The sequence below is a fragment of the Geospiza fortis genome, unplaced genomic scaffold (assembly GCF_000277835.1).
Source record: "Geospiza fortis unplaced genomic scaffold, GeoFor_1.0 scaffold54, whole genome shotgun sequence".
In the NCBI taxonomy this organism is placed as follows: domain Eukaryota; kingdom Metazoa; phylum Chordata; class Aves; order Passeriformes; family Thraupidae; genus Geospiza; species Geospiza fortis.
Genome location: NW_005054301.1, coordinates 16,246,234 through 16,269,172, shown reverse-complemented (window position 1 = coordinate 16,269,172; position 22,939 = coordinate 16,246,234). Strand labels below are relative to the sequence as shown.

Below are 22,939 nucleotides of genomic sequence, written 5' to 3'. Positions count from 1 at the left end.
CCAGGCACTGGCAGGCCATGGCATTCCCAGCAGGGGTCACAGCTCACTCAGTCACCGTGTGCCTGGCACAAGGCACCCAGGACAAAGCAGCTCGGCAAGAAGGTGCTGAGCTCCTGAGAACACTGAGAGAATGGTGTGGAATCTTTGGACAGCCACCAAAGCATCAGGTCTTCAGAGTACAGTGTGATATGCAAAAACACTGCTTAACATAAACAGTGGGGATGGAAAAGCATTGCTAGATATATTGAAATATGAAATGTTAACTTTCCTAGCTTGGGAAAATTCATTCATCACTACAAAGGCATTGCTTTGTAGCATGGTTCAACAGCAGAGAAGGATGCCTATAGAATTATCTATAGGTAGTAGGAATTTTACAGGTTTCTTATATAAAAAAAGTAATTTTTTAAACATATCAGGTAAGTCTAATGTGCAACCCTATGAATGTCTAATCAGTTTTGCTTTCTTCCTCTTCTCACTTTCAAATTCTGGTCTCCTGGACAACCACACAGCAACAGAAGAAATTTCCAGTCGTTCAGGCCATTTTTGCAATTACTTAAGTTGGTTTAAATGACATTATGGTAACATTATCACATATAATAATCAGCTGCAGGGAAAAAGCTTTGGCCTAAATGATCAATACTCTTTCAAAAAGAATGATGGAAATTGCTGCTTTTAAATGTCATCACTGTACAGACCTGTTTTAACTTTCTCCTCCCTGGCCTGAGAGGGACCACATGAGATAAAGGGGCAGGGCACAGCTGTGCTGTGAGATCTCATTCTTCCTCTAGGGTAATTAGGCTGCATCATGTCCTGTAACTCAGTACCTGTGTTCAGAGCTTACAAGGGAAATGCACAAAGCAAGAAACAGACAGCAGTGGGAATGCTATGCTATGCAACTCTTACAGTACATTAACGACTCTAAAGGAACAGCTGCCTTTCCACATGCCACCATGGGCCAAAATAAGCTGCCCATCCCAACGTGAGCAACCAAAGTCAGGCACTTTGCCTCTGTTCCAGGCCCCTGTAACATGAGCAGTCTGTGAGGGGATGGGGCACCATGCTGGATGCTGCACTCAAAATGCCTGTCCTCTCCTTCTGGCACAGAGAGCGCCACTGTTCCTTTTTAAAAATCCCCTACTCTTAGCAACGTTTGTTTTTCTAACTAGTTCCCAGAAATCTCTTGGGCGTTCCAAGCCCAGAAAAGTAATTACTGCATTACTTTGGCCACAGACACAATATCAACCTTGTTAGACTCGGCCTGTGGAGAGAGCCAAACACCTGCTGCTGCAACATTTATTTGATAACCTTCATGGTTCACTAACATAAACCTGATCCTGCTGACCTGCAGGAGGATGAAAAGGAGTCGGGGGAAAGGGTGGAGCAGGTAGGCAATCTCACAGCCCTCTGGCCCAGCAGCTTACAGCCCTCTCTCCCAGCAAGCTCCCATTTCTCTTCGCTTTCTTGTCTCCTGGTGAGAGCTTCACAGAATTGGTTTTCCCCCTGCAGTTATGCAGGCAGATGTGGATAGGGCTAGGATTCCCATGCCTTATGACGGATTAACTGACAAGTGTGGGATCAATACAGGAATTGTTCTAGCTCTGGCTGCATCTGTAGGCTTCCAAAGCAGACAGAATAGCTGCACACACTCTCCTTGGCATGGTGGTGTGTGCACTGAAAGGCTGGCTTAATACCAAGGTCCATTAGTTATCAGCAAGGAGGGAGGGAAAGAAGGGCTGCAAATCAGGCAAATCAGTAGATAAAAGGTTGGGGAGAAAATCTGATACAGAAATAGAAAATTGATTTTTATTCTTCAAATGACATAGTTGTCTAGTCTAGTATAAAAAAAGAAAAAAAAAAAAGAAATGGGAGTGGGGAGGGAAACAAATAAGGTTTTATCCCAAACCAAACCATCTCTTCCAGCCGATACTGCCAAGCAATATCTGAGGAAAAACCCACATGTCAGGGTACTTAGCATGAAGAAGAAAATAACCTTCCCAACTATGGTGCTCAATATCAGGAAAGAAACTTATTGTTGTCTGCTTCTCAATCTCATCTTTTTCTAGGCAGAGGAAATACAAAACAGACAATCTAGAACCAGTAAAGGACATTTCCATGTATTTGCTAGCTGTCACTTACAGGGAAATGTGTGACCTCAGGACAGTATCTTTTCTAGTGTAATTTGTTTATCATTCTTTACCTGAGTGACACCTCTGTCAGTGTATGTTGATAGTTTATCTTGGAGATATACAGCGTGATTCACCCTCTTGGGAGACAGTGGGAAGCAGATGAATCACTGTGGATTACATCAGAGCCAGACCAAACTTTTATATGAAACTTGGCAAAAATCTGAAGACTAATCCTCTGAACAAACATGAAGTTGTCTACATGACCATCTTCTATCTTATTTTACCTTCTTCCACTGGCTCAGATCTTCAGGAAATTTATTTCCTGATGGATAAAAAAACCTGCAAAAATTCAAGTAATATGCCACAAGACATTTTCTGGATAGATCCAACCCAAATCAAAGCAAAAACCTCAAAAGGAAACTTCTTTTGTGGAACCTCAGGCACAGTTTTACAGTTATATGAAATTCAGGTAACGAATGATAAACAAAGTTTTGGACTAGCATCAATATCCTACTTTTGTATTCACCCTTCACAGGGTGAAGGTACAGGACATACAGCATCAAAGTAAAATGCTAAGTAGACCCACAAAACCAGCATGACTGGATTCTCAAAGCTCTACTGAAAACAGATAACTGTTCTCCAATTTCTGCTTTTATTGACTAGACTGTTTCTCTCTGAACAGTATGAGAAAGATGTTTTAGAACTAGTAATTCAGGAAAATAAACAAATAACCTGATACTATTGGAATACTTTTGTGGAAAGTGCTGCACGAAGGAAGACAGAAAGTGTAAGAGAATTTGACCTACACTGGGAAGTCTACATTGCTTAGAAGTCTGAGTGTACCAAAGATCTACAAAGTAAGTGCTGCCCAGCATGAAAATCTTGAAAACAATGTACAATACACCCAGTTAACGCAAAATGCACCAGACTGAGCCATCTTAGTTTTGTTAAAAACTGATGATGACCAAAGTAAATAACTTCATTCTTCGTCCACCATTATGCTTTAGGCTGTATGGCAATGTTCCCCAACACTATGAAAGGAAAATGAAAGAGCTCCAAATGCATTGTTCACCTACAGGCACAACTGATAAGGAAGAACTCATGGCCTGTTCTTCAATAGCTGCTAGAGAAACTACCAGCAAAACTCCCAAGCCAAAACCAATTTTATTTCTTGGAGTTCTCTAAACAATAAAGCCATCTCATTTCAGAAACTATTAAAAAGCATCCCAGGCAAAGTATGGCAACAACTATTAATATCCTCCAAATGGAATTTCTGTAAAACCCCTATCATATTTCAGGATGCATATGTATATTATTCTGTCTTTTATTGTTAAGTGCAGTTTCAGACTGTGGGCACATGTACACCTTGTATAGGAGCTTCTGCCCATAGCTTCCTCAGATTACCACAGATGCAGATATCCCCAAACAATATCTTTTCATGGTAAAATACTGGTAAGGCTGTTACTCTAGTAGGAATAGTTTTAAGGAAAGTTAAACAGTTCGACAGCAGCCAGGGTGAACTACTCCTAGTTACCTGAGAAGTGGAAACCAAGGAGCTTGACCTGACACATCAGCAGAGTACCCTGAAAGCACACTAAGTTTGGAGCACAGAGGGCAGATGAGAAACACCGACAGTCACGCAGCTTGCACAGAGCATCCCCAAGAAAGCTCTTGCTTTCTTGCTCTATGCTTACAATGAACACTGCGGCCAAAAGGAACCAAAATCGTACAGCAACTTCTTAAAATAAACCTTCCCAGCGGGCCCTTCTTCCTGTCCTGCAGCAGCCACCATAGCAGAGGAGTGAAACTTAGTCTGAGTCATGTAAGTGATGTGTGCTGCCCTGCACAAGAGCTCTGGGTGCCTGGGCACGTGTGGCTGCCCATGCACTTGTGCCGCCAGCTACATGAGAAGAACATGAAAGCAGGATGTCTCTCTCTCTCCCTCTCTCCATTTTCTTCCTCTATGCAGAAAACTTTATGTAGCTGAAAACTGAAAAAAAATTGGAGATTTTTCCTCTCTACAGGAAAAATGTGAGCAAATATTGCAGGCCCTTAACAGTGCACAGATGACTAGAGCTCAGCCTGGTAATAACACATCACTTCTGCCATGCCACATCCCTGGGAACCTCCAGGATCAACACCTTACCAACGACACCATTTTGTATGACAGCAAAGGATCTAACTGGACAGAGTCAGAGTAGAATATCAAGATAAAACCTTTTTCATGGTAACTGAATATTGTGCTCTCAATTTTTTTCTCTCTTTCTGAAAAATGCATTTCTAGCTTTACGGTTGTGATGACAACTTTTATGTTAGGAACCAAGAGTAAGTAATATAAGTAGGTCAAGTCTGCAAACACACTAAAATAGGTTTCTCAAAATTATGTCATAGCATGATGCCTTGAAATGACTGAACCCCATCCTTCTCATAAGTTTTTTGTTTGAACTACCTGGTTTCTTCAGGTTGGAATCAATGAAAGAAAAAGACTCTGCCTTTTTATTATGTCTTGGGTTAAAACCCATTGAAACTGGTCACTCTAGCACTGCATTTCCTTTCAAGCTAAATAAAGCTACAGTTAAATACTGCTTTGTTTAGTAATTACTAAAAACAAAAGACTACAAAAAGACACAGGCTGTGCAGGATCTGGACCTCACAAGACAAAGGGAATCATGGGAACAGATGCCACAAATGTGGAGATTAGGGCAATGAGAAATGGAGCTCTGCTTCTAAAAGTGCTGGGGATGAATATGGTATTTTTGTTGACAGAGGAAGCATATCCTAGCATGTGAAGCTTACGGTAAGCCAATGTTACTCACACAATTTTTACTATATTGAACTACTGTAATTGTTTCTTTGGTAATTTGCTAGCTGTGGAATAGCAAAAGCATAAAACTGTTTATTTTACTTTTTGTTTTTGTTGGGGTGCATGTGTTTGTGTGTAAAGAATACCAAAACCAGGTTTCTTCTTACAAAAGTAATCCAAAGTCATCCGAAATGAAGTTTACTCTCTCGGAATACTATTAGGTTACTTTGAGCCTTAAAATAAATCTCTGGCCTAGATGGCTAATTACTTCCAGTTATTTCTGAATAAAGTTTTAACCACTTCTGTTGGAGTCATCCATATCTAACAGGTTGGGGTGAGGGGAGAAAGTGATCTGTCTGAGCATTAGACAAATAATAGACTAACTGACAGAATAAAAGCAGAAGAACAAAACAAAGTAACTGGAAAGGACAGCAAACCCATTTGCTTCCAACAGCATTTGAGGAAGGCCAAGGGAAAAAGTGAAACACCTTACAGTATCCAAAAGCCTTCGGGTCACTTTATTTCAGCTACATCATGCCTTAAGTTTTGGTAAGAAATACAGGCAGGAGATTCTAAGAAGATTTCCAGTACGTCAACTGAAACTTGATTTATCCTTAAAAAACCCAGTCGAATTTCTGAAAGCTTTGCATCAGCTCTGGCCAGTTTTCAGAGCACTGTGGCACACAGGAGGTGAACTGGGTGCTGATGGAAGAGGTACAGCATGTGCTTGGGAGAAGGAAGAATCCCATGGAAAGACCATGTCCTGCTCAACATAGTTTCCAGATGACCTGTTATAAATGTGAGAAATTATTTTTCAAGCAAAGTAGAAGGGATTCTCTCTGTATTTAAACCTTTGCTTGAACTAACTCATAAAGCAGGAAAGCCATGAAAATGCAAAATTCACTTTGGAAAAACTTGCCCAGATAAGGATATATAAGGCTTCCTGGACAACTACACAATAACTGGATAATATGTATACAGAATGAAACACTGTAGAAATGGAGTGTCCTTCACATAATGCTGAACATTTCAGCATCTCTGTAAATTAGAAGATTGAAAACAGGACGTGGTGAAATTCTTTTGTCCATTATTACACAAAACCAGCAAGAATTAGCAGTTGAAGCCAGATATCCCCAGATCTTAATCTTAAAACTGTATTTCCTTTGATGTTACTCATTCCTAGGACACATTAATAGAGCAGTGAACAACTGGCGCTGATTGTCATGGCTTATTAGGCAGTGATAGATTTGGGCCATGCTTTTACTCATTTCCCATAACAAATATTTGCACATGGGACTGAAGCACTGGGAAGCCATACATGCACAGCTATTGTCTCAAGTCAACCCTTCCTTCCAAGGCCCAGTTCCACTCCCTCCATTAATCTCCCTATTTGCCTTCTAGTTTTGTTTAGATTACAAGTTATTGTCACTAAATACATGAAAACTGTAACCAAAGACAGTCTGGGCCTAACATAATTAATCAAGTAATTTCCAGCTAATGGTTTACTGTTTGCTTCACTTCTCCACCCACTGTCTGGCTTTTTTAGGGCAAAGACATAACTTCTTGCATGTTGCTAGTGGACTAAGCACAGTAATGGGACTAAGAATGCAATAAAAAAGATTTAATGTGAGAGGGGATGAATAGAATCAATGAGTATTTTCCCTTTAGCAGAGAATAGTACATTGCTACTTCAGTGGCAAAGGCTCCTATGCCCAGAAGAAGCTCAGAACTGCCTTCTGTGAGTGCCATGCCAGTGGAAGCACTTTTGGCCTGACTTGCATGCGTCTGCTATTCTGATTCTTCAATGAGACAATTCACTGTCTGTTTCTGGGGACAGAATGAATGGAAGAGTTAGATCAATTATCTGAGAGTCTTCAGGATACACTCTGACAGATGATGAAAGGACTCTAATATGTAATTGAAATACCCTGTATCAAAATATTCACATTAAACTTTGGCTGATTACACACAGGTCTGAGCTATCTCGGACCTTCAGAACAGGAACCGAGTTGTTTATCAGTGAAAGCCAAACTTCTAAAAAGCTGGCTGCCCACTACAGAGCCTTTGTGTTGGGTAAATTAGTTTCAGGAAGAGAATCAAAATGAATTAAAACCACATGGAGATCCTCTCCCTTTACCCCCCCTTTTCCCCCTTCCTCTCGCTATATGAATCCCCTCACCAGGAGACAGAGGCCAGTTCAGTATAATTTAGTCCAGTGTTTTTGTTTCCTAAAGTCTCAGTCTTGGGCCGAGTCCATTAATAGGCTGCAGCTGATTTTAATCTAGATGAACTCAGGACTTTTCTCTTCTTTGGTTTAAAAAAGATTACAAATTGTGTGTTATATAAATAGAGGGAAAAGGGAAAAAAAAAACGGAATAAGTAAAAAAATCTGCTCTCCATTAGCTGACCTGCTAAACAAGACTGTGATTGAAATAAAGATGAGAAATGAGAGATGTGGGGAGAAAAATACACAACTAAAAGCTCTAGTGACACTGCACCCAGACACAGTGGTAAGAGGAGATGCAGTAATGTCTGATAGCTACCATTACCATTGTAACAACACAGAAGAGATATTAATGGGACTCCAAAAGCAACAAACCAGATGCCTCAAAGACTGTTCTGATAGTTTGCAGCAACTCCTCCCCATTAAACATAAAATCATTTTGATTAGCAATTATGACCTCTTTGTATGTCAGGTCTCTCTACTAGCTAGGGTGGAATAAGTTGGTTTCAGACCAGCTCCTTGTAGATACTTTAGAGTGTGAAAGAATGCCATGATACCCACGTGGACTGATTCAAGTGGGGTTTCTAAATAGAGGTGCTGACACTAGAGAGACTTGTCTCATATTGGTGCTGACAATTTTGGGTCGGAAGGGGCTGGGCTTTTTTTTTTTTAATGCCAGTTTGAATTCTCTGTCCGCCTAATGCCACTCTGGAACTCAGCACACTGGATGGCTCAAGACTGCATGAATCCATGATTTTTAAAAGAATTGCTATCGGCTACAAATATGACACTCATTTTATTGATGCTCAATCTCAGTGCTGATGTGTTCAAAGTCTCCATTTAGAAGATTCTCATGAACAGCTCATAGACAACTGCTCCATTTAAAAATGGCCACTGCAGCTGAGCAGCAAAGCCAAACACGAAGGCACAATGAACAGCACTGGAGTAGAATGTAACTACTCAGAGTAGTTGAGACAGGTGGCTCCTGGTGGAGTGCAACAGGATGGCTACCATTTGGAAAAACAAGAGTTACAGAATTCTCTGTAACAGGCTTCTGTTATTTAACTTCTGTTATATAAAAAACTGCATTCATTCCATAAGAAAAAGCAAATGTTTTTTATAGCCTATGAGCAAGTGAGCTGTACTTGTAAAAAAAAAATGTCCCAAAGAAGCTGGAGTCTCAATGTCATTATGATAACTTAAAGATCTCAAAATAGCATTTGATTCCACAGGTTCCATTTCAGAAGTCCAGAAATGTTTTTCTCTGCTTGTTAATGCTCTCCTTTTTGGGTATTGCACACATCTGTTTAACACAAAGAGAGTTTACAAAGAGAGTATAAAGTAAAAATCACAGCTTTGCCATAAGAAGGAAACAAAATAGAAGTAGTAAAAGTGTTAGTAAATCGATAATTAATAATAAATATGCAGAGAAATAGATATCCAGGCGACATCAGTAAGAGGAATCACATAGTTCTATCAGATTTACCTAAATACAACCACTCCTAATAAGTTTCAATTGCAATGATTAACGTGCCTGGATTAAACCCAGTAATTTTTCATTCCTTGCTAATGGGGCAAATGTAACTTGGAAGGAGTCTGTATGCAATCACTGGAGGTTTTATTTGTATAACTTTTCTGGAGGTTGACTATGACTATATTCGATTGCCTGTGGGTGGCTGTGGGACAGGCAGACAGCTGGGTGAAAAACTATGACAAAGAAATCTTGTCCCATTTCCTGCCTGTGCTTCATTCACTAATGAGCACTGCTCTGGGTCATTCTCAAGATTTCTTCATCTGTTGTTGTCTCGTCTGCAAAGGGGCACCCCGGCAGTGGAGCTGTTGTCAGCTTGTCTTGAGAGTTTATTCTGCTGCCTCTCACCCTTGCAGCTGTGTGGGATTTTAAGTGCCTGGCTGTAAACAACTCCATATTTTGTGCTTCTTTTTGGATGACTTGAAGACCAGTCTAAGGCCAGATGTGTTTGCTGGTGTAATCTGTTTCTCATTTCTTCTGATAAATGCATATCTCAACAACTAATAATAAAGTGAAATCAGGATTTATCTTCAGTTGTCTTCTTCAGTTTGATTTCTATTGGAAAGAAAATGTTAATAAAACATAGCTAAGTCCTCAGTCTCTTTTCTTCCTGGAGTATTTGAAATGTTCACTGAACATAACCCTACAAATAAACAACCAGGCTAGTGAATCTGATGCCATGAGATTCTTGCTGTAGCAACCAATATCCCTTTTGCTAGCTTGTGGAAACAAAACTATTTTGCTTCTTTAAAAAACAGTTTTTCACTAACATGGTGTCATCTATTCTTGTTTCTTTTGTCAGACCAGTTCACTTGATTTCTTCCTGGTAACATGTTTACTCTTTTTAACAGGATTCTTTTATAAAAGGCTTCTACCCTGGATTCAGCCTTCTCCTACAGCAAACTGTTCTGTTACCAAGTCTAGTCTATTGGTGAGGAAATTTATTAGAGGATGCACGTAAGGACTGCAACTCTCTCCTCATGCCTAGGGTTCAGTAAGTCTCTATCCAAGGAAAAGGAAGAAATCACACCCAATTTCATTGTATCAAAGTGCTGTCTTTTAATTTGTGTTGTAAAATGGTATTGCATTACCTTTCCCCTTCAGGTATAAAGGTGAGGCAGTGGGAAGGGGACCCCTAGCCCCAAACCCTGGGCGCAACCTTAAGCCTAACCCTAGGCAGCAAAGGCAGTCTTGGGCTAAGGCAGGTTCCAAGGAAAAAGCTGTGGAGGAAGCCATGTTGTGGCAGTTTTGGGTTCCCCTTGGGATGCCTTTTGGAGCTGCAGTGTGCCTGGAGCTCTGGGCTTTGTGTTTTTCAAAACCCTAACCCTAGGTGGAACCCTAACCCTAGGCAGTAAAGGCAGACTTGGGCTAAGGCTGGTTCCAAGGAAAAAGCTGTGGAGAAAGCCATGCAACAGCTTAGCCTATCCCTGGCCACTAATGACCTGCAAGACATGTACTGCTGCAGTGCAACGCAGAACTCTTCTGGCCATGATCCTCCTCTTCTTTCCAGTTAGATCATGGCCTTATCCACTGCCACCCCTCATATCTATTATAATGGGACCCTTACTCTTAATTAAAACCACTGCTTAAGTGTGTCAAAGATACTGCTCCAACAGAAAGCAATTCCATCAGGCATGGCTTTGATAGAAGGCTTCCAATCCTCTTGTATCTGCTACATGGTTTTTGCATCCTCTGCACATTGAAATGATTAGATATGGATGGTCATAAAAACAGTTTATATAAAGTCATAGGGTTGTCCTTTACCCAGGAAGACTTTCAGATAAATGCTCTAGTTTCATCCCAAAGGAGATTTTGCCAAACCCTCTAACTCTAAGAGGGAGAGGAAACTCTTTCCACAGTGCTAAGCAGTTCTACTTATAGATACACCAAACCAGCACCTACTTTTATTGAAGATAATTGTTCCCTGACAATACTCAGAAGCTCATCTATTGTCTTCAATCACACTAATGAATGTTAGTTACTCACTCAGCCTTGCTAGTTCTGTTCAGAAAAGGGTTCACAAAAAACCTAAGTAAATTATATTTCTTCCATGCCTCTTCAGATTTATTTTAACACCCAAGTACAAAAACTGTAACTGTATACATAAGCCACCATGACTGGCCTAACTGAAGACAACTGTTTAAACTGGCAAAGACACAATTTATTCTATTAAAACCACTCATGATGATATGTGAGAAGGAAAGAAGCCCTTTTAGCTTTTAAGAAACAAATAATTTCTAGGGATAGTAATTAGGAAAACAAACACAAAACATTTGTATTTGTAAACTGAGTATACTTGCTGTGGCCTGACTAAAATGTGCTAAATCTAATCTTGGATTTTTTTTCTTCAAAAAACCTCCACACTTCAAGATGCTAGTAATATAAGAAAACTAAGAACAGGCAGAATCATTCCCCCACTAGCCCATCTGGATTTTCAGCATTTTACTGAGCTTTCGTATCTATTATGTGAAATAAAAACCAACCTGTTTTCAGAAGGCTACTTTGGTGAGTGGTTTGAATTAATTTCATTTCTTAATTTAATTTCTCAGGACATTCAGAGCTTTTTTTCTATTTTCTGTGTTGAACTTAGTGGGTTTTACAATGCAGTATGGTAGCTATTTCTTCCTGTATCTAGCATGGTTTTACACACAAACTGATCATACCTCAAATATCTAATTTGAGGCCCTCATTCTCCTGCCTTTAATGGTATATAGCTGACTTACTATGACACCTTAAGGAACATTTCTTACACTTGACCCTCTCAGTAGTTTCATGGGATTCTCCCTATTCTCTTTGCATTCTTACCAAATGCTTTTTTCACTATGACAAATCACCAAGCCCTCAGATCACTTGCTTTAAACAAAAGAAGGCTATTTTATCTAGGTAATGTTCTTTCTCTGTCTACAGTAATGTTGGTAGAACTTGCACAAAACATACAGTTGTGAGAAGAATTAGATTTCAGATTTATGGAAAGTGACTCTACCATAAATGTGTGGAAGTGTCATTTTGTACATCATGGGCCATGGTAACCTTGAATAACAGGAAATCAATGCAAGGATGCACCTTGAATGGGAGACAAAGCTGATATATATTTGTAGGCTGCTTTTATTGTCTGTCCAGAAATTTCAAAGCATCATATAGAAGGAGTGAACTCTGGATATCAGAATCAAAATACACACCTACATTTTTCAAACATCCCAGCACCACAGCATTGCCTCTAATGGGATGCAAATCTGTTTCTCCAGTGTCTCTTGGAATGCAGAGGTAGGACATGGCCTAGACAAAGCCAGAGTAGAACTAACACACAGCAAGCTAATCAGAATTTCACGATTGCAGGAGTATCTTTAAATTGTAACCTGAGGTTAGCTGATGACACAGTCATTGCCTGAATCGTCTGAAAATCTGAAACAATGGCTCTGAGCATGGTAAACTTTATCACTAATCTGACAGTGTGTCATCCTCCTGACTTGAAACATGGGGAGAGGGACAGAAGAAATTCTGCCACTTCAGCAGACAAACCTATGGGCAGAGCAGGAACAGAAAAGTACAGTAAACCTGACTCAGTCTCTAGCAGACACATTCAGTAACATGACTGAACTTTACACTCAGGACACTGGGTGCCTGTCACATTCAATAAGGAAATGGCATCTTTTACTGCTTCTGTGGTGAGCAACAAGGCAGAGGAAGAATCACACGGCAGAGAAGCAGCAAAGCAGAAGTACCAGGGTCCAAACCCAAGTTTTAAAAACCTCATGTGATCTAAATAAATACTAGCACTGCCATACCTGATTTGGGGCTGTCATGAAAGCGAAGCCTAGAGAAACAGAGTGTCCGCCCTTAACCTCCTGAACTATCAATTTTCCTCATCTAATACTGCAGAAAGGTTAAGCTGCAGTGCCCTGCGCTTCCTCACATTTAAATTTAGGGTAGCCAAGGGCAACAAAGACTCCTTCCTCTCCAGCCTGATAGCAGAGCTCTTCCTTCCTTTTGTTCACATGAAGAACAAACACTGAGTTGAACAATAACAGTGGATGCTTCATTATGATGCTCTCTTGGGCACCCAGCCCTGGTTAGCATTATCTTACCCCTTGGTTTTGTTTTAAAGGAAACTGTGAATGGTCTTTTCAATTGCTGGTGTTTCAAGATCAACATTACCTCTACTTCCCCTGTTTTCAAGTTTCCTTATTTTACCAACAATATGTGGCACTATGAAAAAAAAAAGACACCCAGTGAACTGAGAATGCTTCCAGTCTGAGGCAAGCAGTAACCGAAGGCCACTTAAACAAGCTTTCCCTGTAAATTAATGCCACACTGTTGGCTGCAGCCCTCAGTGGGCCAGCTCTCTTACCCCTTCTGCCAGAAGAGGCCTTGAATTTGCAAATTCAGTTTATGTATTAAGTTTTCCTGTACATGATAGAGCAATGTCCTTTCTGAGCCCAGGCAGCTGGGACCAGCTTAAGGGACACCTTATTCCCTTTGTGCTCAGATGTGACAGTGGAATTAGTTCATTCTACATCAGAGTAATCAGGGCTTGCTCTGACTTCTATACATTACTTACAAACCTTTCCTAGGGCACAACAAATCTTCCAAATGAAAATCAAACTGTGACTCAGGTGGCTGCCCATCTTTGGTACTGCTAGCCAAACTGGACCACTTGGATAAAAAAAACCTGTTTCTCAAGGAAAACAAAGTATTCTGGATGAATAAAAGTTCATCTAAGTTCTGTTAAACTTGAATAAAGCTATATCTGGTGTTACTCAGCTGGAAGGACTGCAGTGATGAAGCAAGGCAACAGAATTGTAGGGGAAGGAAGGCTGAAAGGCAAAGAAGAAACAATATACCTTTGAGCTCTGGTGCGCTCTGTGTGAGGCCCTGCCTCTGTATCCAACATGAAGGTGGCCAGGATCACATAACAGAACTATCAAAGTTATGCTTTCACCATCCTGATTTAGTGCTTTTGGCTTTTACTACTGCATTGGCTTGATTTTCAAAGGTAATGAGCACCTCCAGGTCCCACTGCCTTTGGTGACAGCTGCAGCTCTAAAAACCAGTTTAATATAGTTTGCATATTGAGAAGAACTGAAGGAAAATAAAAGGCCTATTGTGTATTTATGAAGAGTTAAAACACTACTGATTGGTGGTCTGTGAGTCCCTTCCCTTTTCAAATGAATTTCACTTCATGTTTTGTTTGGTTTTCCTGTTGATGCATCCTGCACCCTCCAGTGCTAAGCTGGTGGGATCCCACATACTTTTCCTGGCATGTGGTGTTTAAAATAAGAGACCTCAGCAATCGGATATCCTCAGCATTTCCAGCTATTGAACAAAATCATGAGAGCTGTGATCCAATTTCAGAGCAGAAGAGGAAAGATATAGAGTAATATTCTCCCTGTGCTGGTATGGGGCAGACAAAAGAAAACTAAGCAAACAGGATGTTCTGCTCCTCTATGGACTTCAGCAAATGCCACAGCAGACAGGATATGGTCTAGCTCACAGCTAGGACTCACAGCTGCAATGTATGTGCCTGACTGCCCAATACCTTTGTTTGGGTAATGCGCTCACAGCACAAATGCAGCATGAAGAAAAGTAAAAGATGTGGTGTGCAGTTCCCACCTGTCATGTCTCAAGACTGCATCCTTCATCAAGCATATGCAGTCTGAAGGAGGAATGTGGTATTTATATATGCTACTAAGAAATTATCTCATCCCATCCCTAAATTCACTCAGAACATCTTCACCAGTGCAACACTTAGTGTTCACAACTTTGGATTTCAGCCTGCTTATTCTAAGCCTAGTCACTGAATAGTAAGGCATATCTCAGCTGAGGTCTCCACAACAGCACACAGCACTCAGTTCAGACTACTCAGGCTCTAATATTCCCCAGTATTTTCTAGAAACTTCACTCCTCACATCTCAGCTGCTGCTTCTGGGAAGTTCACCTCCATAGAGCTTTGGGAGAGTATGGGAGAATGTTTCTGTAGTTGAAAAACTAGGACGTTTACATGAAAATGAGATTCAGTGGAAAATAAAGTAAAATCTTTTCAGTAACACCTTTTGTTGAACTCTTAATTGTAGCATCATTTGCCTTTGCTTCCTCTTCACCCCTGCAGGCTTGTGCTGCCTTGCCTAAGTGCTGAGCCCTAAGGCAGACCCTCTGGGGTTATTCAGGTGGCAAACCAAGGGACAGCCTGGGCTGGTACACCACACTCTAGCAAACTGCTGGCTAACCTTGTTTCTTCTCTTATCTCTATAATGCTGCTTTAACTCCATCTGGCCCTGAAATTTAATCTCAAAAGTTTTTGAGGGGTCTTCACAGAACTGAATGACAAATGACCAGGTTTGGTTTCATTACAACATAAACACTGAGAAGCAGTGCTAAAGTTCAAAGGAACATTGCAGAAAATACTTTACAGTAACAGCCCAACATTAAGAATTTTAGGGAACAACTGTAACGAGAAAAAGCATTTGAAGTAAACCACTGTTTGCTGAGAGGGTTTACCACATGTGCCTGTTTCTAAGAAAGTGCTATATATTCCTATTCCATCTTATCAAGCTAGATTTAAGATTATATGAGGAGATAATTTAAATCTGTGACAGGGCAAGTCAACACATCAGATGCAGAAATACATGAAGTTGTTCAGGGTGTGTTAATTCTCAAAACATAGAGAAAGTTTCAAAGAAAAACAGCACTGGGGTCAAAGCAGTGGAAGCCCTATTTGTAAAGTGTTATCCCTGTGCTAGTAAGCCTCTCCTCAGGCAAAGTTTCCTAGTTTTGATGAAGTGCTACTCAAGTGTGCTTGCCTACGCAGAATTGCACTCTGGAGACTTCCAGAGTTTAGACTGTATGTAACTTTTGGATCTCCTCAGCAGAGGCAACAATAAAGTGTCCAGCATTTCTCTTTGGAAAACAGGCTGTACACTTCAGGATTTTACAAGTTCTTAGTAATACATAAATTCCTATAGTTAAAGAAAAGTTGCATGTATTACCAAGGGTAAGTATTTTGGGTCATAGTCCTCTATTGTTAACTATATTTTCACAAGATCAAATGACATCAGTGATGGCTTCAACAAACATGTTAGTGGTGAAGCCAGTACAGACATAACCTTTGAGGATAGCAAAAGACACTTAGTTGTGCCTACATGAGAAAAGAAAAAATCACTGAGACTTAACTGTCTTTTACCTTCATAAGCTGCACACACAAACATGAGCCTTTATTTACTCTGGCTGGAAAACAAGTTTTTAAACAGACATTTATTTAGCTTCATACTCATGAATGTGTTCACTTAAGAGCATTAAGTCCATTTTAGGTACATTCGACCTAATTTTACAAATCTGTAGCTTGAAAGATGTGACATCTACATTAAATTCAGGCAATTACTAGAAAAGTCTTAGTCTTCCATGACAATGTTCAGTTCCCAGAACAATATATTGTCACAAATCACAGACACTACCTCTAATCAACAGACAATTACATTCCTTATGTTAAAAACCTTTTGGAAAAAAGGCCATTTGCTTTAGCACTATGCTGAAAACCCAGGGGAGCAGCCCACTTTGATCAGGAATTCATTACAGAGAGCCTGGTAAGGAGAAGATTTCTCTGAAGTGAGATCATTTTGTCCCAGGAAGCCTATGCCAACCTTGAAAAGAGAGGAACAGACTTACACTCTTCAGTTCATTGTTTTAACAACACTGGATTAAAAGAAATTAGTTTTGATTAACACTTGTATAAATGGGAACAGATTTGGCACACTGCTTGCACTAAAACTTTTTTTGTGCTACATTTAGTAGAATTTCAGACAAATTAAATGCTGGCACTTCAGTTGCAATCAAGTAAAGCACTTAGGAACATGTTTGGCTTTAAGTGCATGATGGCAGTACTGTATCTTCAGTATCTTTACAGGAAAATTTAGAAATAAGCAGGTAATTCAAAACATTGTGCTAAACTGGATTTATCCAGCATAATATCCTCACACAAGTTAAGCTCACAGGAACAAACATGGCCAGAAACTTTATCAATCTACTGCCTATGTACTATGCCACTATGTGAAAGGTCATGTTTGCAGAAACATTTAATTTTATTGAAATTACAGTTTATTTGGTTTCTACTGGATGTAAACCCAAGATGCCTCTAGTCTTCCTTCACCATTAAAATGTTTTCTTTCCCTTTCTCATCATAAACATTTTAGTTTTTAGGTTTTGCATCTGTGCTCTGTTTCTCTGTCCTCCTTCATTTGACAGCCATGGAGTTTGGCAACTCCAGCAAGGCTTTGGCAGTGCTGCTGCAGAGCAGTAGAGCAATTCTCACAAACCCATCTAATGAGGACACCCTCACCCAAGCAAACAGGTTTAGTAACCCACTCCTCAAAATGCCATGAATTGCCTGAACAAAAGGACATTTTCATTGATGTCAGCTATATCTGTGTGGGTGACGTTGCTGGCATTGGGATGATGGCATCTTATTTTTTTCTCATTCCTTAGTCCCAGGATGGACTTAACCTACAAATTGATAGTGCTTCTTTGCTCTCATTATTACAAACCTGTTAGAAATAGCATGAGACTTTCAGTGTCCTGTGGGGAATACAGCAAAAATGGTTTCACCCCACAGAGATCCTAACAATGATCAGTTCATCTTTATCCCTCCAATAGGCCTGGAAATCATCAGTGGCACTGCAAATCTTTTACCATCTCAATAGCAATGCACAACTCTATTCCCATTAATCTGTCTTCCACCCATTCACACATCAAGTACAACCCTGCTTCATTTTACAGATTATATCCATGTTGCTTCAGACAAAGGTCACTTTATAGTTACAGTGCTTCAATTGAATAAAAGCTTTTGATGCCGTAAATCATTGTCTTTCACTGTTCAAACCCACACAATACAATACAAATAATGCTGCCCTTTCTTTCAGAATTCCTTTTCTACCTCACTACTTGTTTCTTTACAAAATAAAATGAGGCACTTTTCACTTGCTTCAGCCATAGAAATTAGTTACAGCACTTTGGAGACAGTTTGCCATGCTGCACTACAAACCCAGACCCTATGCTATTTAGAGATCAAAATGAGCCTCTTTCATTACCTTAGTGACAAATGAAACATAATGTACCAAGGCTTCCCTAGATTTAGCTGTTACTAGATCTTTTCCCTTACTAATGTGAAACTTAAGACACTCTCTTCCAAGTGCCACATTCTTTTGTTTCTACATTTAATAAGTTACCTGCCTCAATAGGACATTACATGCAAGGTGCGCACATTTGTGCTCAGACAGGTTGTGTGCAGTGAAAAAGAGGGCAGCAGAAAGGGTGGATTAATAAACTAATTATTCAGTCCTGTGGCACAACCCCCAAACTCTTCCCTTTAGCAATACAAGGTATTTGGGAGCCAGTCAGCAGGAGACACGAAATTTTGAAGTTAAATTTATACACAGTTATACCTTTTATAAAGGAAGAGTAAAACATAGCAAGATAAATCATTATACCAAGTACACTCATGAAAAATGGTAACCATTTAATGGCAACACTGCTTCTTTTAGCACTGAAGGTTCTTACAAGAACTGAGGCCAAAAGCTGAAGGCAGACAAATTCTAATCTGAAATACAGAACAAGGGTTTTGCAGCAAGGCAGCTAAAACTTGAAAATACTGTAAATGCAAACTAGGAACTCACATTTCTTTATGTCTGCAAATAATAGTGATTACTTTTCTAGAAGAAATTATTCAGTGCAACAAAGTTATCAGGTACCTGAAGGAAACGTGTATCATATATGGGAGGTCAGTTTGGATGAACTGATAATTCTATTCATCTTTAAACCCTATGAAACTGAAAATATATCATTACTCAAAAGCACATCCTAGCTCACTAATAGAATTTACCTTATGTTTTCAGTGCTTCTGAGTTTTTCTATGAAGAGCAATGTTAATCACTTAGTTAAAGCATTGAGTCCCAACAGACTCTTCAGCTGGCAAAGAGCCACCGTGTCCCCAACTCCTTTCGCAGCAGCCTCCTCTTGGTAACAGAAGGCATTTGCTTAAGTGAGATGGAATGAGACTTCCACAAACAGCTGAGCTGTTGGTAGGTAACAGCTAGGCTTGTTACATACTTGTATTTATACCCCAAAACACTGCTGCTTCTAAAGCTAGACTTGGATGATCACCCACAGCACACAACTTCAAATCAGTTTCATTTAGCCTATCTTTTTCGCATATGTGTGCACAAAGCTTAGCAGCATCTTCTAGTTCAGCTGGCCTAACCCAGCATGTGCTACATTCAATTTCAATGAAACTGCAATTAAGCAAGAATAGCTCAAAATTTCTTGTCATACCAGAACAGAATTACCAGCTAGCAATTTCCAATCAAAACAGAAATTATATCATAGTGAAGGAGAAAAATAATCTTATAACTTGCACTCTTAAGTAGAGCTGGAGCTCTTTTAATTTTATCCTTCTTTTTAATGGTATGACTTCACTCACTGCAACTGGTTGAAACAGGGAAGCTACTCTTCAACTGGTATTGAAACAGGGAAGCAACAGCAAGTTCCTAGAACAGCAAACACAAGCTGACAGTAAAATTTCCAATATTTTGCAGTGTTTGATCCAGGTTTCTGCCTTTTTGTCTAAGATCTCTACAAAATAGAGATTGGCTGTCAGACTGGATTCTAAACTCACAATTCAGGTTCATCAAAGAATGACACTGGCAGAACATAACACGACACTGCACTGTAAAGGCAACTGAGGGTATTTATGGGGTTGCAGTCCACTCCCGCTATAGCACAGAGCAATTTGAAGCAATGAAGGGAGGAGGCTGAAGACTTTTCTTTGCTAAATTTCTGACTGTCCAATCTTGCCTTTCAATCATCACATTTAATTTCTCTAGTCTGAAAGGGGAAATAAAAGAGTGAATGCATAAATGGATTCTCTTCATCCCTGAACACTTCAGGTTTAGAAAAGCAAAGAAGTTTTCTCCAAGGGACCCTTGGGCAGCCTGGAGATCTCCTCTGAGAATAAAAGAGAAGCAGTTCTGCCTTCACTAGGGTCTCCTCCAAAAATTTCTGTGCTTGCACTGAGGCCATGAGATGCAAAGATACCAGGGAAACAGAGAAGCAATTTACATTGACAAAGAAGATTTTGATACACTCCTCCAAATGGGGCAGCATTACCATCTTAATAGCCTTTTGCTCTCAGCCCTCTTCCTGAGGACGCTGGAGATTTTTACAAATGGAGAACAGTTCCGCTTCCCATTTTAACTGCAACAATAGCAGAAGGGCTCCTTAAACTGCATCAAATAGCAGTCTGTGAAATCCCTAAGTAGCCACACTGCCTCTCCTGCCGTTTTATTATCCTCCAGCCCACAGAACAAAGCAGGGGGGAGCTCCTCCTATTTTTTTTTTAGCCTATTCCACACATCCTAATCCCTCAGAGGTGGCAATGAAAATTGCTTGTGGAACTGTTAAATCACACTTTCACTTTGTCTTTCATTCCCCATCCACCCTCGCTAATCAGGGAGCTCCCAGCCACATTTTCCGATATCAATTTGTTTATGGCCTATTGGTTAATGGTCCCGGGATGGGACCCCCTGAGTAAAAAGAAAGAATCCTGGGCACTTCAGCCAGCTGCTACTTCTCACCAGTTTCCACATCCACCCACTTGTTCCCATCAGCCACACTCAGTGTGCTCACCTCCTGACACCAAGGGAATCAAAGTACAAAGCCTGAATGGCAGAGTTGCCTTTGGGAGCAGGCTGGGGGACAGATCCCACTGGTTAATGCTCTGTGGTGTCCCTCCAGCAGCCACAGGCTGGCCCGTGGCTGGGTGCCTGACTGGCATCTTACCTTGCATCCAGCTTCCCTTTAGAAAGAAGCACCAAGTACAACTCTCAGAAAAACTTTAGCCTCTCTTGAACAAGGCAGCCTGGTGCCACTTTCTGCGTCTTATCCAAACCAGACATTTCCTGGTGATTGGCTCCCTTCCTGTTTCCACAGAAATAATGATCACTGAAATGTGGGATGAGACCATGCAATATTTACTTTTACAAATCAGTGAGATGCTTCATGTGAAAGTGCTTACAAGTCTCTGTAAAAGAGTCTGGGGCACATTATTAGGGGAACCATACCCTTCTTTGCTACCCATCTTGGAGAAAAATATCTAAAATAGAAACATAATGATATAGTCAGAAAGTAATAAAAGGCTCACACACAGAAGACCTTCTTGTTGCCTTACAAAATGCACAAAGAATGCCTGATATGAAGACATCAATTACTTAAAGAAATCCAAACTGGTATTTTATCTGTTTGTAGAAAAATGGCAAATGATGTTTTAAATGTACCCCCCAGAAACATGTGGGTATAGGGAAAAGAGCAACTGCCACACTTTTAAACCAGTGATGTCTTCCTATCAGAGTGCTGTTCCATCATTATGTGTAACCAGGCCTATTTGTTCTTTAAAGGTATGGTTCAGCCCTGGGAAAGCTATATTCATGGCTCACAGAAGAGAGCTGAAAAAATTAAGATTGACTTGAAAAAATTCTCTCTGTTTCTGAAATAGGAAAACTTTCTTTCCCAAAGTTTCACTGCATTAATGCCTGAGGACAGAGCAGGAAATTGTCTGCCTTTTAAAATAATGACCAGAAACATCTATGTAACTCAAGATACCCAAGATAGAAAAGTAGCTTATAATCTGCCCTATACTAAAACAAAACACATCAAGACCAACTCCTCCAAGTACTCTCCATTGAAACTAATAAAAATTGTTTCTAGTTCCTGTAGACTTTTAGAATTATTGGTACCAAATAAAGCAGATCAAGTGCCCAAAATGCTATCTAAACATATACTGAAAATAGTATCCAAAGGCTTAGGAAATGCTATATAGACACCTCCTGCCTCATTACAATTATGTAGCTGTATCAAATAGAAGCAAAAATGCACCATAAAACATTCTAATTTCATTTGTTTTCTGACATTTTGCATCACCTGAGATGTAAGCACATTGAGTCCCTATGAAATATAAATATGTCATTAATCTGGTTGAATGTGAGAAATGTGCAGTCAGAACTGTTCACATCCCTTAAAATGTCCATAGTGCCTCATGGGATCAGTGCTTCTCCATCACTGGAAACTGAGAACCAGCTGTACTCGTCTTATTGCCCTGGCTGCATATCATAGTGTCCTCCCTGAACAGAAAGTGACAGGCACTGATAGTTTTATTCAGTCTGTTAAACTGATGCAGTGATAAGGAGCCAGGCTGCATACCAAAAGACATCAACTCAACAAAATTGATCTATGAAGGTTTGTCAAAAAGTAAGGATGTTTGTTGGGATAAATGGGAAAAGAAGGAAGAGTTGAAATTCCCTCTTTGCTCTGTCTAGAAGTACATGATTCAGGACACAGCCACGAGGAATTCTAGCTCCCTGTCAGCATGGTATTAATATCCAGCTTTTCAGCGTAACACTTCATATCCTAGAGAATCTGAGGATAATTTAAGACCACTGGGCATAAGCATTAAAATGATCACAAAAATAGAAAACAGATATTAATTTCCTGTATTCTTACTGATGCCATTTGCTGAAGAAGAACCCTTCATTAACATAGGCTATTAATGATAGATGGGTATGTTTCTCCTGAAGAAACCTATTCCATAGGACCCCATGTTACCCAAACCATTCCACTTTACCTTGGAGAAAAATAAGGAGCCCTGGTTAATAATTTCAGGGCCCATTTCTAGATCCATGGAAAAATGCAAGAACCAATTTAGTGTAACCCAGGAAAAAACAGTGAATTCAGCAGAAAGTCCCCTTGTTAACCAAAATGTTTAAATGTGTGGGGGTTTTAATTTGGTATAAACAGCACCATTTTCAATAATAATTGTTGTTATCTACATTCAGTCTGCTTAAAATACTAATTGAAAAGGCAAAACAACCAATGCTCTGGTCTTACCCTGAAGAATCAAGCCTGATTTCTCAATGGTGTAGAAAAAAGTGGAGAATGGAGCAACAGGGGATTTAGCAACCAGGAGCTGCAAAGCAAATACATGATGTAAGTATGCATCCTTATAACATACTGATCAAAGCTCAAATCTGCAAAAACATCTCACCAGATTTAACTTCCAGAAGTAGTAAAGCATACTTCAGAAATAACATCTAGTTATTGATCCAGCCCTATCAAGTAAGTCGAGATCTTCTCATACTCATATATAGATCATGCTGCAATTTTAAAAGGATTTACAGGTCCTAAAAAAACCACCATCATGAAAGCAGTACCTTTTGCTT

At 40.0% G+C, this 22,939-nt stretch overlaps 1 protein-coding gene across 2 annotated transcripts in view; it reads right to left on the bottom strand.

Annotated features, from left to right (window-relative positions):
* The window catches only part of RAD51B (RAD51 paralog B), a 394,406-nt gene that overhangs the window by 104,652 nt on the left and 266,815 nt on the right, over nucleotides 1-22,939 (bottom strand). For both annotated transcript variants that reach the window (XM_005417527.2, XM_031064350.1), the window contains exon 10: nucleotides 22,608-22,686. In XM_005417527.2, coding sequence (XP_005417584.1) covers nucleotides 22,608-22,686 — 79 coding nt within the window. The remainder of the gene's footprint in view (nucleotides 1-22,607; nucleotides 22,687-22,939) is intronic.